Consider the following 14,050-nt stretch of genomic DNA (forward strand, 5'->3'; position numbering starts at 1 on the left):
TGGAGTCTCCATTCACCCCTTCATCAGTGTGGAGGGAGGATATTAGCACACACACAACAGTGGGTCTCCATTCACCCCTTCATCAGTGTTTAACTTATCTAATCCTTTGTTGTTCAAGTTATGTGAGGGCGCACCATCAGTGAGGATGGATTCAACACCAGTAAGACACCAGTGAGACACCAGTGAGTGACGTTCTGCCATTCTTCCAGAGCAAACAGGACTGAGGCCTCCTCAGTGCTGCCCCTGCTGGCCGGACCTCCACACTGCAGTCATGTCCAGTAGATATTATAGCCCAGAGCAGCGGGCCACGCCCTCATTCTCATCCCCCCCCCCCCCTCACTGCTCCTTCAGGGGCCCCTGACTGGGCTCCTAATGGCTGCTGTTGATTCTGCTTGTAGTATAATAGTCAACGTCTCTCCTGCCCTCTAGTGGGCATACGTTGACCTTGTATGGAAGTCGCGACGCCCCGTCACTTTTGGTGCGAACGCGCCATAACAGTCCCTATATGTTTAATACGCACAAATGTCAATTTTACAGTACCAAATGCTTTGGGTTCAATGTTGGACTGAGCGATATTCTAAATGAATATTTCAAGATGTCATTTATATTGTGTCCATCTTCAATGAAAATCCAAAATTGGAAAATTAAAGTGCTGACATAATCCACAATTGAGACAAAAATGGCTTCATAGTTTGGCCTCGGTTTATTCTATGATGCAAATACTGCACTCAAGACTTGTTAGTAGAAAACAGTTACCCTGTCAACAACACATCACATTCACACATTACGAAGAACGATTAAATCAGCGTTTTCATTAAATGTCACAACGTATACAACACTAGATCTGTTTTTCCTTCTCATTTTTCTTTCAAGATAAAAAATAAGTCATACAAAGAAGAAATAACCAAGCACCACAATGCTACAATGCTCTTTTCTTTGAATAATTTACAGTGAATATGAAAATGTGTGTGGGGGGGGGGGGGGGAATTCTGGCTACTTCTGCTACTTAAACGATTTCTCATACAATTTGGTGCACAATGAGGTATGAAGGAAATCAAGATAGCAAGCATGCTCGCCCCTAACATTGGGACAATGAGTCACAGGACTTCTCCGAAACATCCAACAGGAGAACAGTTGTTCCTCTATAGAGCTGGAAGACCGCATTTTAAATACATCAGTTCTGGTAGGAGTTGCCACAGCAACAGGTTGACACGTCAACAAATGAGCCCTTATGCTCTGGTGTGAAGAACGTAGAATTGGACATACGAGACAATCCAAATCGCATTGAAAATAAATAAGGGTAGAAATCTATAAAGGGCGAATGCAAACCAAAAATGACACAAAAACCGCCAATACAATTCGACAGATGGTGTGACGTTGACAAAAGAAACAAATGGCAATTGATGAAAGTTAAAAGGTTTTAGCACAGGATTCCTCATGATCAAACGCCGGCCCCAGCCCGCCCCGTCACTTGTGGTGATGTCCGCGCGCGTAGTGGCAGGCAAAGTCGTACTTGTCCCTGCACATGGTGCCGCAGATGTTGCACTGGAAGGGGTGCTCGTAGCCGTGGCAACCCATGTGTATGGTGTACAGGATGTTATCCGAGAACTGGATGTCACAGTGTTGGCACTTGTGCGAGGCCGCCGGATCCTGGGGCGGGCTGGCGGAGGGGGCGGCCGCTGCCACGCCGGGCTGACTGAGGAGCGCGCGCTCGCCGCCGCCGTCGTCGAACCCGCCCCGCGCCCCCTCCTCCCCCCCCCCGCCGCTGCCCGGGCCGTGGCCCCGGCAGCCGGCCGGGTCGGAGTCCTCCTCCTTGGGGCTGCGGGCCGTCTGCGAGCCGTTGACGGCCACGGCCAGCGGCGGGCCCGACGCCTGCTGGACGAGGATGGGCTTCACGTCGTCCTCGCAGGACAGCCGGTCCAGGGAGCGGGGGCTCTGGGGCCGCTGGGGCAGGGTGGCCAGCTGGCCGGCCAGCGTGGACAGCTGGTCCAGGGGGCTGTCGGCGGAGGGCAGGCCGTTGGCGCCCCGTCCGACGCCACTACCGCCGCCGCCGCCGCCGTTGCTGCCGCTCTCGTGCGGTTTGACGACGGGCGTGGTCTTGTACTCGCCGCTGACGCCGATGCTCAGGTGGGGCCGCGTGGCGTCGTGCGCCAGACCGCCAGAGTAGTCGGCCCGGGGCCCCAGCAGCGACGGAGGACCGCTGTAGTTGCCGAGCAACCGTCGGCCGAAGCCCAGGGAGGTGGCCCTCTTCTGCAGGACGCTGAGCATCCTCTTGTTGGTGAAGGGCGAGCGCACGCCGCGCATGGGCAGCAGCTTGTGGCGGCGGCGGCGGTGGTGGGAGAGGTTGCTGCGGTCGCTGCAGCAGAAGGCACAGAGGTCGCACTTGTAGGGCTTCTCCCCCGTGTGGGAGCGCATGTGGGCCTCCAGGTGGCGCTCATAGGCCGAGGCGAAGGGGCACAGCTGACACCGATGTGGCTTTTCTCCTGAGGGGGAGAGGAAAAGAAAGCAAGGGTGTGGAATTAGGACAACGCTATGAACACAGGAAGGTTTCAAAGCAGGAACTAAACGATTGTGTGGCCTTAAGTGTAGCCTTCTGGTGTATTGAAACAGTGACAATGGATTTGTTCATGGACATTACCTGTGTGGATACGGATGTGCTCTATTAGACGAGCCATGCCTTTGTTGACATAGTTGCAGTAGCTACACTTGTACTTCCCGTCGGGAGTCCTCTCCAATCCGTCCATTTGTAGTTCCGCCCCATCATCCAGCGACAGGCTGACCTCCACCGACGGGGGGTCCAGGCCGCCCTGGTCACTGGCTGTGGTAACTGAAAAACACACGCACAAACGATTAGGAATGTGTTGACAAAATAGGGTGGTTTTCTAGACTTGTCTGGTCTTAGATCTCCAATTGATTGCCCAGTTCCTCACCAGCCTGGAACGAATCGCCCTGGTTGTTCTCCCCGCAGACGGAGCCGGAGATCATGTTGACATGCTGGGTTTGTTGCGTGAGATATTCCTGAAACTCTTTCACAAAGTCCACAGACTCTGGCTTCAGGTCCTCCATGGTGACTGTTCCTGTGGTCCTAGACCAGTGCTGGGTGGTACGACTTCAACCTCGACGACTACCAGCGCACGGGCAGTAGACTGCCTGCCGATGGAGACAGACGTGTTGGAAGTCTCTCTTTCTGTATAACATCCTTTATAGTCTGGGTCTAATGCTAAGCCTCAAGACACCACCGCTAACATTGTAGTCCGTGCTAATGTGTTACCTCCAGCCGAGTGGCTAGATCTCTGTTAATACCACAATCTACGTGTTTAACAGATTTAATATCGCCCTAGTCTAGTTCCGAATGTGAAATTAGCTATAAACTTAAAAATACTCCGGTGGCTATTTAAAAATAACAACTTAAACCAGGATTGCATGAAATGGCTAATAGGAGCTAGCCAAGAGCAACAGCCAACTAGAGTGCTTCCGGTTTTCAGCTTTGGCCGAAAACACATAGTCGCTTCCGGTCAAACGTAGCGGGATTCCTGCCTGGCTTTTCCCATAGACACTCCATACAACAGAACAGGCTGTAAATGTATGCAATTATCTGTGTTAATAAGTATATATGCTATATCACATAGACACTGTGTAACAAAGGATTGGTATATATATTCAAATATATATATATATATATTTCCCACAGACACTATTCAAGTTATGTATACAGTTTATTTATTCATAACGTTATCTGCGCTATATCTGCTATTTATCAATATGTATATCTTCTATTTCAGATAGAAATTATAAAATATTAGTGTCGAGCCTAATGCAATGTAAGCCACCTGCCAGGACGGGGCGCACGTACCACAAACCGTATGTTCTCACCGAATATAAAAAAAGGAGAAGAAGAAGAGGAGAATTTATGTAAACATTTGAAGTTATGTCATCGTCTCTGGTCCGAATTTTGTCGAAGGTGAGTGTACCTTTGTTTAGTTTATAACCACTGTTTTGTTTTTGGATGACGTTGATTTTGGATAGATCTTGCTTTACGTGCGTATCTTTATTGCAAACAGGTTGTCAACACGGAGTCACGGACGTCACCTTGTAACCCACAGCTCGTATTGCTTTCAGTCATTGATAGGCTGCGTTACAAACAATAGTAAATACGTTGTTATATCGCATAGACACTGGCCTAATGGTAGTCAATCGTGATAATTAACCTTAATGCACTTACTTGTGCGTGCAATTGCACCCTTGCACCCTTGTGATATATGTAAGCAAAGGGTTTATGCTCAATAGATCTCAATTTGCAGGCAAGCAGGCACCCATGTGTGCCCTGGGCAGCCCTACGGAGCAGGTCCACAGCCTCTCTCGCAGATGTTCCCTCACAGCAACCTCCCGCGGTGTCCTTCGCTCCTCTGCAGACCTTCTCAGAGGAAGAGGGCATGATGCGGGAAGCAGGTGAGGACAAATGTGGGATAAATGTATTGTTTATGTTTGCCAAACATTCGAAATAGCCATTATTTTAAACTTTTCGCATCGTCTTTGGTCACCACAGTGCAAAAGTATGCCCGGGACTGCATTGCTCCGTATGTCTCGAAGATGGACGAGGAATCAGCCATGGATCCAGCAGTTATTAAATCCCTTTTCGACCAGGGGGTATGTGTGTTATCCGTTTTGTATTCAAGTCAATTCATTTGTGCTCATCCCAGATTCCTCTAGAGGGCTCACAATGCTTTTGTTTCATCACGTTGGACGTAAACCCCCCACAGCTCATGGGTATAGAGATCGATCCGGAGTATGGAGGAACCGGCTCCACCTTCTTCTCGTCCATCCTGGTGATCGAGGAGCTGGCGAAGGTGGACGCCTCGGTGGCCGTGCTGTGTGACATCCAGAACACGCTCATCAACACACTGCTAAGCAACCTGGGAACCCCCCAGCAGAAGGAACAGTACCTCTCCCGGCTGTCCACTGATACGGTCAGTAACGCTCAAGTATTCTTACATTTAAGATTTCCCTGTTCCCTATAATAATCAATAAATGTCTTCATGGTAAAAAAAAAAATTGAATTGAATTGTTGACCACAAACGCTACTCTCTGATACAAAAACAGGTGGGCAGCTTCTGCCTCTCTGAGGCGGAGGCGGGCAGCGACGCGTTTGCGCTGAAGACGCGTGCGGAGAAACACAAGGACTACTACGTCATCAACGGGTCCAAGATGTGGATCAGCAATGCAGAGCATGCCGGAGTGTTCCTGGTGATGGCCAACGTGGACCCAGCAGCGGTGAGTGGTTCGAGTTCCACTAGATGTGACACAGGCTGTCGCACCTCATGGTGCGAAATATGGGCGTACCATATAAATGGATCATATGCACCGTAACAATCGAACATCAAAAATGATCAACTTTTTCTGTTGCACCATCTCTTCTGAGTTGTACGGGGGCACAACCGAGGTCCGACGATGACATCATTGGTCGTGGCGTGTCCTTCTTATTCATTAAGATGTCGTCGCCTCTTTAGACCAATCGGCAGCGTGCTCCTTCTCCCGCTGCAGGGCTACAGGGGCATCACGTGCTTCATGGTGGACCGCGACACGGAGGGGATGGCGATCGGCAAGAAGGAGAACAAGCTGGGCCTCCGCGCCTCCTCCACCTGTCCTCTCAACTTCGACAACGTCAAGGTGCGAGTCGCAGAGTAAAGTCTCACCGTTGAGATCCATCCGATGACGACATTACAACGTCACTCATGCTGCTGCTGGTTTTTCTAGGTGCCAGAGAAAAACATCCTGGGCCAAGTGGGTCACGGTTATAAGTACGCCATCGGGATGCTGAATGAAGGCCGTATTGGGATTGCTGCTCAGGTGAGGAACTGACACACGCTCCTGTGGAAGGAATGGTTCGACCCATGATGAGGCTATATGTTGCTTTTGGCTGGATTTCTCCTATTTGAATTGACTTGAGTGAAAAGGTTGCTTGTTTGATGAAGTGTCGAGGTGTCCCTGAGCAAGACGCCTAACCCTACCTGCTTGCCTTGCTGTAACCTTGCATGGTTGACCGCGAAATGCCCTAAATGTAAATTTAATCTTAAAAGGTCCAGAGAATGTAATGGTATCTGGTGAACTTGGTTTGGCAGAAATGAAACATGAAATGCATAAGTATGTTTTAGGTAGTGTGTAATCAGTACCGTTGTGTTTTAGATGCTGGGTGTGGCCCAGGGTTGTTTCGACCACACCATCCCGTACACCCAGCAGAGGATCCAGTTTGGGCAGCGGATCTTTGACTTCCAGGTAAACGACTTCAAACCAAATACCATCACAGTCGCCTGAGGATAACGGCGTTTTTTTTCAGCAACGTGTTCCTTTACCTTGGGGTTTTGAGCGTGTCTTCACTCAGAGGGTGTGGTTGTGTATTTCAGGGGCTGCAGCACCAAATATCCCACGTTGCGACACAGATCGAAGCGGCCAGGCTACTGACCTACAATGCGGCCCGCCTCAAAGAGGCGGGGAGGCCCTTCATCAAGGAGGCCTGCATGGCCAAATACTTCACCTCCGAGGTGGGGGTTGGGACGTGTGGGCGGCGGTGGAATACATACACGGCACCATAGTGCCGTGGTTTAACTTAAACTCTTTAACTAAAAGCTTTGTCATTCTATGTCTTGCAGGTGGCCACTCTGACCACGTCGAAATGCATAGAATGGATGGGAGGGGTCGGTTTCACGAAGGACTACCCCATCGAGAAGTACTACAGAGACTGTAAAATAGGTGAGCACAGAAGGCGCCCACTTTGACTTTCCCATGTAGCCATTCATCAGACGCTTTCCTTCAAAACGAAATGCTGGGCTGAGAACAAAGCAATAATTTGAACAAATGTGTGCAGCAAGGTAAAAGTTTATATATAACAACTGAACAAGCGTGCAGAGCAGCCAGAGAAATCAGTGACAACAAAAGGTACTTCTAAACATTTCATTTGGTGGTAGTGTGAACAATTACAGGTGACATTTCACATCTCAACGTGTCATAGAAGGCATGTTCTTCTGTATACAAGGGTAGTTTAGCTGTTGGTGCATGAAGCTGATGGGAAAATAAAAGGTATGATTGCTGGTGATTGGCTGTGGGGTGGGGGCGTAGAGGGGGCAGTTCTCCGTGCTCATTGATCTCTCTCCGGCCATGGTGCCCATGCAACCCGACACCACAGGAATGACCTGCTCTGAACTAGGTTGAACCAGAAGTTGAAGAACACAAGTGTCATTACTAAGGAGTCATGCATGACTGCCATTTTGTATCTCTTATTTGCTTATGAGGGATTATCGAAATCCGTTAAAAGTTGCTAAATTTTTGCTAAGATTAAGGCGCTATTAGTTAATGTTATGTGTCAAAAATGGCGTAGCCATCCAATCCGCTATTAGTGAGAATATGTTTCAGGATTGACTGCCTTCCTTTGTATGAGCGTTTTACGCCTTGTTCACACTACATCCGTCCATCGACGGATGACCAAGGGCGTGTCTGATGACGTATAGGGGGCTACTCTTTGTAGCCGCATACTGCAGCCAATCAAATCGCTTCCCGCTACAAAGCCAATATGTGGATTTAAATACAAAAGATGACACAAACAACAGGTGACAAAAAGCAATCCTATCATTCCACATTTCTGAAAAAATATATAACGTATATAGTGTGAACAAGCCCCTAGACTGCGCCCGTCTCATTTCTGACCAATCAGGGCATCAATTCCCCGATTGGTACAGGGAATCCATCTAGCCTGACAATCACGTGTGTGTGAATTTAGATACTTCTCAATTATGGAGAAAAGTAGGAAGGGAGGGAGCAGAGAATGATTTCTGTTTCAAAATCTTGCTCTGAATTACCGGTACATTGACACCAAAAATCCAAATATTGGAGAGTTGTCTCCCCCCCCCCCCCCCACACACACACACACTATGCTCATGTGGGTTGCCAGGATAAAGACAATGAAGGAACAGGACACTCAAACGGGTTTCCAGGTTAAAGACAATGAAGGAACAGGACACTCAAACAGGTTTCCAGGTAAAAGACAATGAAGGAACAGGACACTCAAACGGGTTTCCAGGTAAAAGACAATGTAGGAACAGGTTCGCAAGACGAGCCAAAGCAACATATATATTTTGAGACTTTCACCATTATTTTATTCTGAACTGTAATTTCAAAGGAGAACATACTTGCTGATGCATTGTTGTCAGAGAAGCCAGTTTTTGACCCGACTTGACCTGTTTCCTTAATCTCTAATAGGTATTGATAATTTAGTACAGTACATTTCTCACATATAGCTATAACGTTGAGCATGGTAGACCTCACGCCGCGTTCACACTGTACACGTCCGTTGACGGATCTCATTCAATTTGCATGGGGCGCTTTAGAAATGCATTGTGGGTCAATCCGTTCAGTCAGCTCCGTTGCCTGCGTGAAAAAGTTGAGAAATGTTCAGCCTCTCAGACCGCAACGGATCCGTAGGCCAATCAGATCGCGTCCCCCATACCTCAGACACGCCCTCCGTCATCCATCGATGGAACACACTCCAACCCTCCCACCGTGTGTATGGCTGATGGCTGGTTCAAGCAGCCTTACCTGGTGATCTCTGATTGGCCTCTGGGGCCAGGTGAGGCTGCACACCTGTTGCAAATTCAGTAATCAGTGTGCACAGGTCACACAAGCCATCGCGATGCTTTAATTGGATACAATGTCAGAATTATAAACAGTCTTTTAAATTCCCTAATTTTTTTTCTGCAGTAGTGTTGACGTTTGTCTCCATTTGTGTTGACACCCAGGTACCATTTATGAAGGCACAACCAACATCCAGCTGTCCACCATGGCTAAATACATCGACAAGGAGTATGACCACTGAAGGGCTCCATCTGGATACTGAGAGCCACACACTCCACCGCATCTACCCTCCAGAACTCTGACTCACTGTCAAGATTAGGCTCTGAATGAATTCTGCTCGAGGCCTCGTCCGGTCTTTGTATTCAAATGAGTTAACGAAATGGGACTAGCTATCCATGCCACAGGTGAGCTAAAAGGCATGTGAAACACACATACACACTGTATGTGTGTTTCACATGCCTTTTACCCTACCAGTTGTCACTTTGCGTTCAGTTTGGTTTGTTATTTGTCTTTAGCACAGATTGTGCTACAGATTTGCTATGAGGTCACCAAATTCTCAATACTGATGTCACTGATACAGCCATCCTCTGTTCCAGCTGTTGATGTATATTAGTCGGGCTATGATTGGATACGAACAGTGCCTTCACAATATCTACTTCACTCCAAAGCCCTTGTAGTTTTAACTCTAATCGTTGAGTGTGTTTGACGTGTGTAATAGTTAGCTCTTCTGAAAGTAGCGCGATATCTCATCTATGTAGTTTAACCTTTTGAGTGGATTATAAATAGTGTACAGTACTTGGTTGTAAACATTTAAGGAAGGATTCAACATAATGGTTAAATGGTTTATCTGTAAGCTAGGAAACGAATATTAACAAATATGTTGATATTTTAATAAATGTTCATGACAAGCAAATGACCCTCCTATTCTTTTTTTTTTTTTTTTAATGTTAATGAATCACAAACTCATGTTTATAACTAATGTGTAATTTTTTTAATGTTCAAGTTCACTGAATGGTAGGCCATGCCTTCACTTTCCTAAAAAGAGTAAAGTGCGGGTAAGAGTATAACCCGCACTCTACATCTACTATAACCACATTTACATCGCCAGACCAATTCGCATCATATGCCCGAGCAAATAAAACGTGAGCTCGCAGATTAGTGTGGTTCCTACTTTATATTGTAGACCAACTAAGGCGAAAACCTTGGTTTACCAATAGATGGCAGCATTTCCTTGCCTGACCTCGGGTTTTGAACATAGGTAGTGACTTTACGATGCTGCTGATTGAATTAAGGTAGGCTACATTAACCTGACTGAAAAGCTTTCTAAAGACTTGGGCACATATAATAACGTTAAGTGGCTTTTTAAGATTGTATGTGAAGGTTTGTAACGCTTTTGCAGTAACGTAGGAAATGCTGAAACAAAACATGTATTCAAGCCGATCCCATCGAGGCGGTTTAATGACGTATGAATCAGAAAATATAAAATAAAATTGTGTCCAATAAATGGTCTCATCCTAAAATATGTTTCATCCAATTCGTTATATTAGAGACCGTCATTCTGATTACGTCTATAGAATAATCATTTGTACCTTAAGATTTTGGTAGAAGAACACTTATCTGACTAGAAACCTGAAAATTGACGTTAATAGCGATTCAAAAGGTACCTTGTGACATGCAGATACCGGACTACCGTGAATGTTATATAGTCTATCGTCTGATTGAACAATATTTCAGCATTTGAGAGCCACCTGTTTAATTCTGAGAGAGCAATAGCAGAATAATAGTTTCATGTGGCATTTTAGGAACAAATTATTGTGAAACCATGTCTTTACATCTCTATTTAATATGCGTGCGCAATGCAAATCTAAAGTAATTTCAGAGAGAGAGAGAGGGGGGGAGAAAGTGGGAGTGGAGAGAGAGAGGGAGAGAGAGAGAGATGTTTGAGTGACAGCTGATTGTGGGTTGTGCATGGGGTAAAACCATGCGCCATTTGTCTCTTTAATCTAATTGGTTGATTGATGAGTCCATGTTGTTCAGCTGGAAGGCAAAACGTGTATAGGGCCTTTCCTCTGAGTCTATTCTGGTCATATCTCCTTCCTGCCTCCGCTCTGTTACATCTCAAATCCTATTTGCCGTCCTAGTATACCTGCCCGATGGCAGAGATTTAGTGCATTTAACTTAGGTACCAAGTTTATTTCATCGTTTACAATCGAGCCCCACTTTGACGCATTGATCGCTGCTTTGGATCGCTCCAAACTCTTCGTGCCATTTGACGCGCTTTTTATTTTAATATAGGAAGGACCAATTTTAAACTCTTTCACAGACCACATGTGAACGCGACCCGCGCAAACATCGACACACTACGGTTTGTATTCGTAAAGGACTCTCAATGGTGATGCGGATTGAAGGATGATGGCAGACCCCCGAGCGCAAGAGACGGTGCCGCTGCACGTCAAGGAGTCGCCTTTCTCCATCAAGAACCTCCTCAACATCGACAACAAGCCCGCCAAGCCCAGGACGTTCCCGCCACCCTCCAGGGGACTATTCGAAGGGAGTATCTTCTCCCGGATCGGAGACCTAACTTTTCCCCGGTTTGAGTTCCCGTCTCAGCGGGTCGGACTAGCAGCCTCCGCCTGGTGGAACCCCTACACCCTGGGCGCCATGGGCCACCTCAGAACCTCAGGTACAGTCAGGAGAATTCTCTATTTATAGGGGATTTGTAAAATATATATATCTATATAAAAAACTATCGAAAAGTAAATCGAACCTATCATCAAGACTGTCATAATCAATCATCATAATAAGGATAGTTTTGTTGTAGTGGTGCATTCCGTTATGTTGCCTTTTATAATTGCTTTAACTAACAAATGTCTGGCATCCCCAATAATGAAGCATCAATAGCCTGCAGGACAACCTGCCTAAAGGTTATGTCTCGGCTTATGATTCATTTAAATGGATCTGCATGGATCTTATTTAATACCTTTCATCCAGGAAGCTATAAAAAAAAAAGCTGTCATACTCATCTGAGTATCTTTGTGTCTGACCCCCATGCAGTAGGCCTCTCAGAGAGATGCGGTGTTCGAGACTCGCCGCCGGCCAGGGAGCGACACTCCCCGGCTATCCTCCTCCACAAAAGTGAACCTGATCTCAAAGAGGAAGAGGACGACAAAAGCACCTCAGAAGACATTGTCCTGGAGGAGAGCGACACCGAAGACCCCAAACACGACGGAACGCGGGGGGACGACTGGAAGAACCTAGACGATGCCTCGGACAAGAAAGCTTGCCGGAAGAAGAAAACGCGCACCGTGTTCTCCAGGAGCCAGGTGTTCCAGCTGGAGTCCACCTTTGACCTGAAGCGCTACCTGAGCAGCTCCGAGCGGGCCGGATTGGCGGCCTCGCTGCACCTCACAGAGACCCAGGTGAAGATCTGGTTCCAGAACCGGAGGAACAAGTGGAAGAGGCAGCTGGCGGCCGAGCTGGAGGCAGTCAGTCTGAGCCACGCCACGGCCCAGAGGATCGTGCGTGTGCCCATCTTGTACCACGACAACGGAGGTTCCGAGACTGGGAGCTCCGCAGGAAACTCCCCGAGCGGCCAGTCGCTCCTGTCGTTTCCGCACCCGATGTACTATTCCCACCCCATCGTGACGTCCGGCCCCTTGCTCAGGCCCGTCTAGGTCCCGGTGGTTGTTTATCGCAGTTCTTTTCTTTTTGGAAATTCATAGAAACTTGCAGAGAATTATTTGGTATTATTTGTGGATTTCATGAATATACATTATTATTATTATTATTATTATTATTATTATTATTATTATTATTATTCCTATACTATTATTATATTGTGACTTAAAGCCCTATGTTCAAATTGAATGTAAAATTGATATTATAAGGAAATGCTTTGTAAGATAATGCTACATTTCAGTGTGCCTAATCTTATTTGAAGCAGAAGATAATGTTGTTTTACATAGAGTTCCATGTTAATATGTATTTTATAGAAAAAAATGTGTGTCAGTGTTTGGACAGAAATGTGGATATATTTGATACTTTACAATATTGTGCAATATTGTTCGCTTATTGCGCGCATAATTCCATTCTCTCACTCAAATCTCTCTCTCTCTCTCTCTCACACACACACACACACACACACACACACACACACACACACACACACACATATACACACACACACATACACACACTCACACGGACAATCATTTTCATTAATGCGTTCCAAAAAGCTGCAGGTATAAGCCCTATCGCCTAATAGGCCATTAATTTTGAAAGAAATGTCACTGTAATTTATAGCGTACTTTAAGCCATGAAAAAGCCAAATATCAACCACTGTTTGTATGAGTTATTCATTAACATTGTACACTTGTATTGTAGAAATGCTCGCACTTGTTAAATATGGTGCTTTATAGAAAATGTTGGGATTTATATAAAATGAAGGCTTTTCGTCATGATGGAGTTGTGTATTTATTGTCTTAATGGCATTGCTTTCCAAGGATGCGATCCATTAGGCCTATATTGAGCCCTATCGTTAAAGAAAAGGCTCATGATAATCTTCTGAGTCTCGCCTAAATAAAAAATGCCTACCTATCGGTATATTGCATGCATACATGAAGTCTCAATGATTAAAAAAAAACGAGCAATTTGGATGTATTCATGCGTTATGTGCTAAAAACGTAAAATTCTGTCCTCAATATGCTTTTATATTCCAAGTTAAGGAAGCAATAATTAAGAAATCAGAAACAATGCACTTTTATGTTTTAACCCTTATGCTTTTGTTATTGTCGCATATAATAGACAGTCAACCGACTTCGGTTTCTTTGAACGAATAAATGTAGGACCTAACGTAATTACAATTTAGGATGAACCAACATTTTTCCACCGCATTGACTATTAAGGCCAATAAAGGCAACCATATGCTATTTTTTTCAAAGTTATTTCATGAAATGATTCAAATGATTCTGGGGTAGATGTGAATACCTATAGGCCTATTTTCTTTTTAGGATAAATTCGGATAGGCCTACTTCTTGATTATTTGCGTAACATTTAAAGTAGCCAAGGCTAGCCTATAGCTTTTTTAAACATAAATAGGGATATTGATATTTATTTTTCATTACACATATATTAGGCCACAATCTCCAACCATATGATATATATTCACCAAATAAATCCCAAAATGTCTTATTTATTTATTCGTTAGGCTAAACCTATGTGAGAACGCTTTAACCTAATCCACCAACATGTGTATCGACTGTTACTTGTTCTAAATGTTGTGTTTGGATAGTCCGATTTAAATGTAAGATAGTAATAAGTCAACGTGTGAATAAGCCTATAAAAACAACGCAGTGCATTGACGGGCGGCTGTGCTGTAGTGTATGGAAATAATGTTCTGCGCAGAGGCAGCGCGCGACAGGAGAAGAAG

The 14,050-nt window shown here is 45.7% G+C and overlaps 3 protein-coding genes across 3 annotated transcripts; 2 read left to right on the top strand and 1 right to left on the bottom strand.

Annotated features, from left to right (window-relative positions):
• Window positions 1–67: 67 nt before the first annotated feature.
• LOC130371565 (zinc finger protein Pegasus-like) lies at window positions 68–3,526 on the bottom strand. Its single transcript, XM_056577393.1, has 3 exons — window positions 2,931–3,526; window positions 2,639–2,827; window positions 68–2,483 (listed from the first exon to the last, which is right to left on the bottom strand). Exons 1-3 carry the CDS (start codon window positions 3,064–3,066, stop codon window positions 1,468–1,470), a joined length of 1,341 nt encoding a protein of 446 aa, XP_056433368.1. The 5' UTR covers window positions 3,067–3,526; the 3' UTR covers window positions 68–1,467.
• Window positions 3,527–3,811: 285 nt separating this feature from the next.
• Window positions 3,812–10,120, top strand: LOC130371567 (short/branched chain specific acyl-CoA dehydrogenase, mitochondrial-like). Its single transcript, XM_056577394.1, has 11 exons — window positions 3,812–3,961; window positions 4,302–4,449; window positions 4,547–4,647; window positions 4,761–4,967; window positions 5,101–5,271; window positions 5,542–5,667; window positions 5,755–5,847; window positions 6,184–6,273; window positions 6,402–6,539; window positions 6,648–6,747; window positions 8,787–10,120. The coding sequence occupies exons 1-11, from the start codon at window positions 3,929–3,931 to the stop codon at window positions 8,861–8,863; spliced, it is 1,284 nt and encodes a 427-aa protein (XP_056433369.1). The 5' UTR covers window positions 3,812–3,928; the 3' UTR covers window positions 8,864–10,120.
• A 500-nt stretch (window positions 10,121–10,620) lies between these two features.
• On the top strand, window positions 10,621–12,358 carry LOC130371570 (homeobox protein HMX3-like). The gene is made up of 2 exons (XM_056577396.1): window positions 10,621–11,305; window positions 11,677–12,358. The coding sequence occupies exons 1-2, from the start codon at window positions 11,032–11,034 to the stop codon at window positions 12,294–12,296; spliced, it is 894 nt and encodes a 297-aa protein (XP_056433371.1). The 5' UTR covers window positions 10,621–11,031; the 3' UTR covers window positions 12,297–12,358.
• The last annotated feature ends 1,692 nt before the right edge of the window (window positions 12,359–14,050 follow it).

This window comes from Gadus chalcogrammus, chromosome 18, assembly GCF_026213295.1.
Source record: "Gadus chalcogrammus isolate NIFS_2021 chromosome 18, NIFS_Gcha_1.0, whole genome shotgun sequence".
In the NCBI taxonomy this organism is placed as follows: Eukaryota; Metazoa; Chordata; class Actinopteri; order Gadiformes; family Gadidae; genus Gadus; species Gadus chalcogrammus.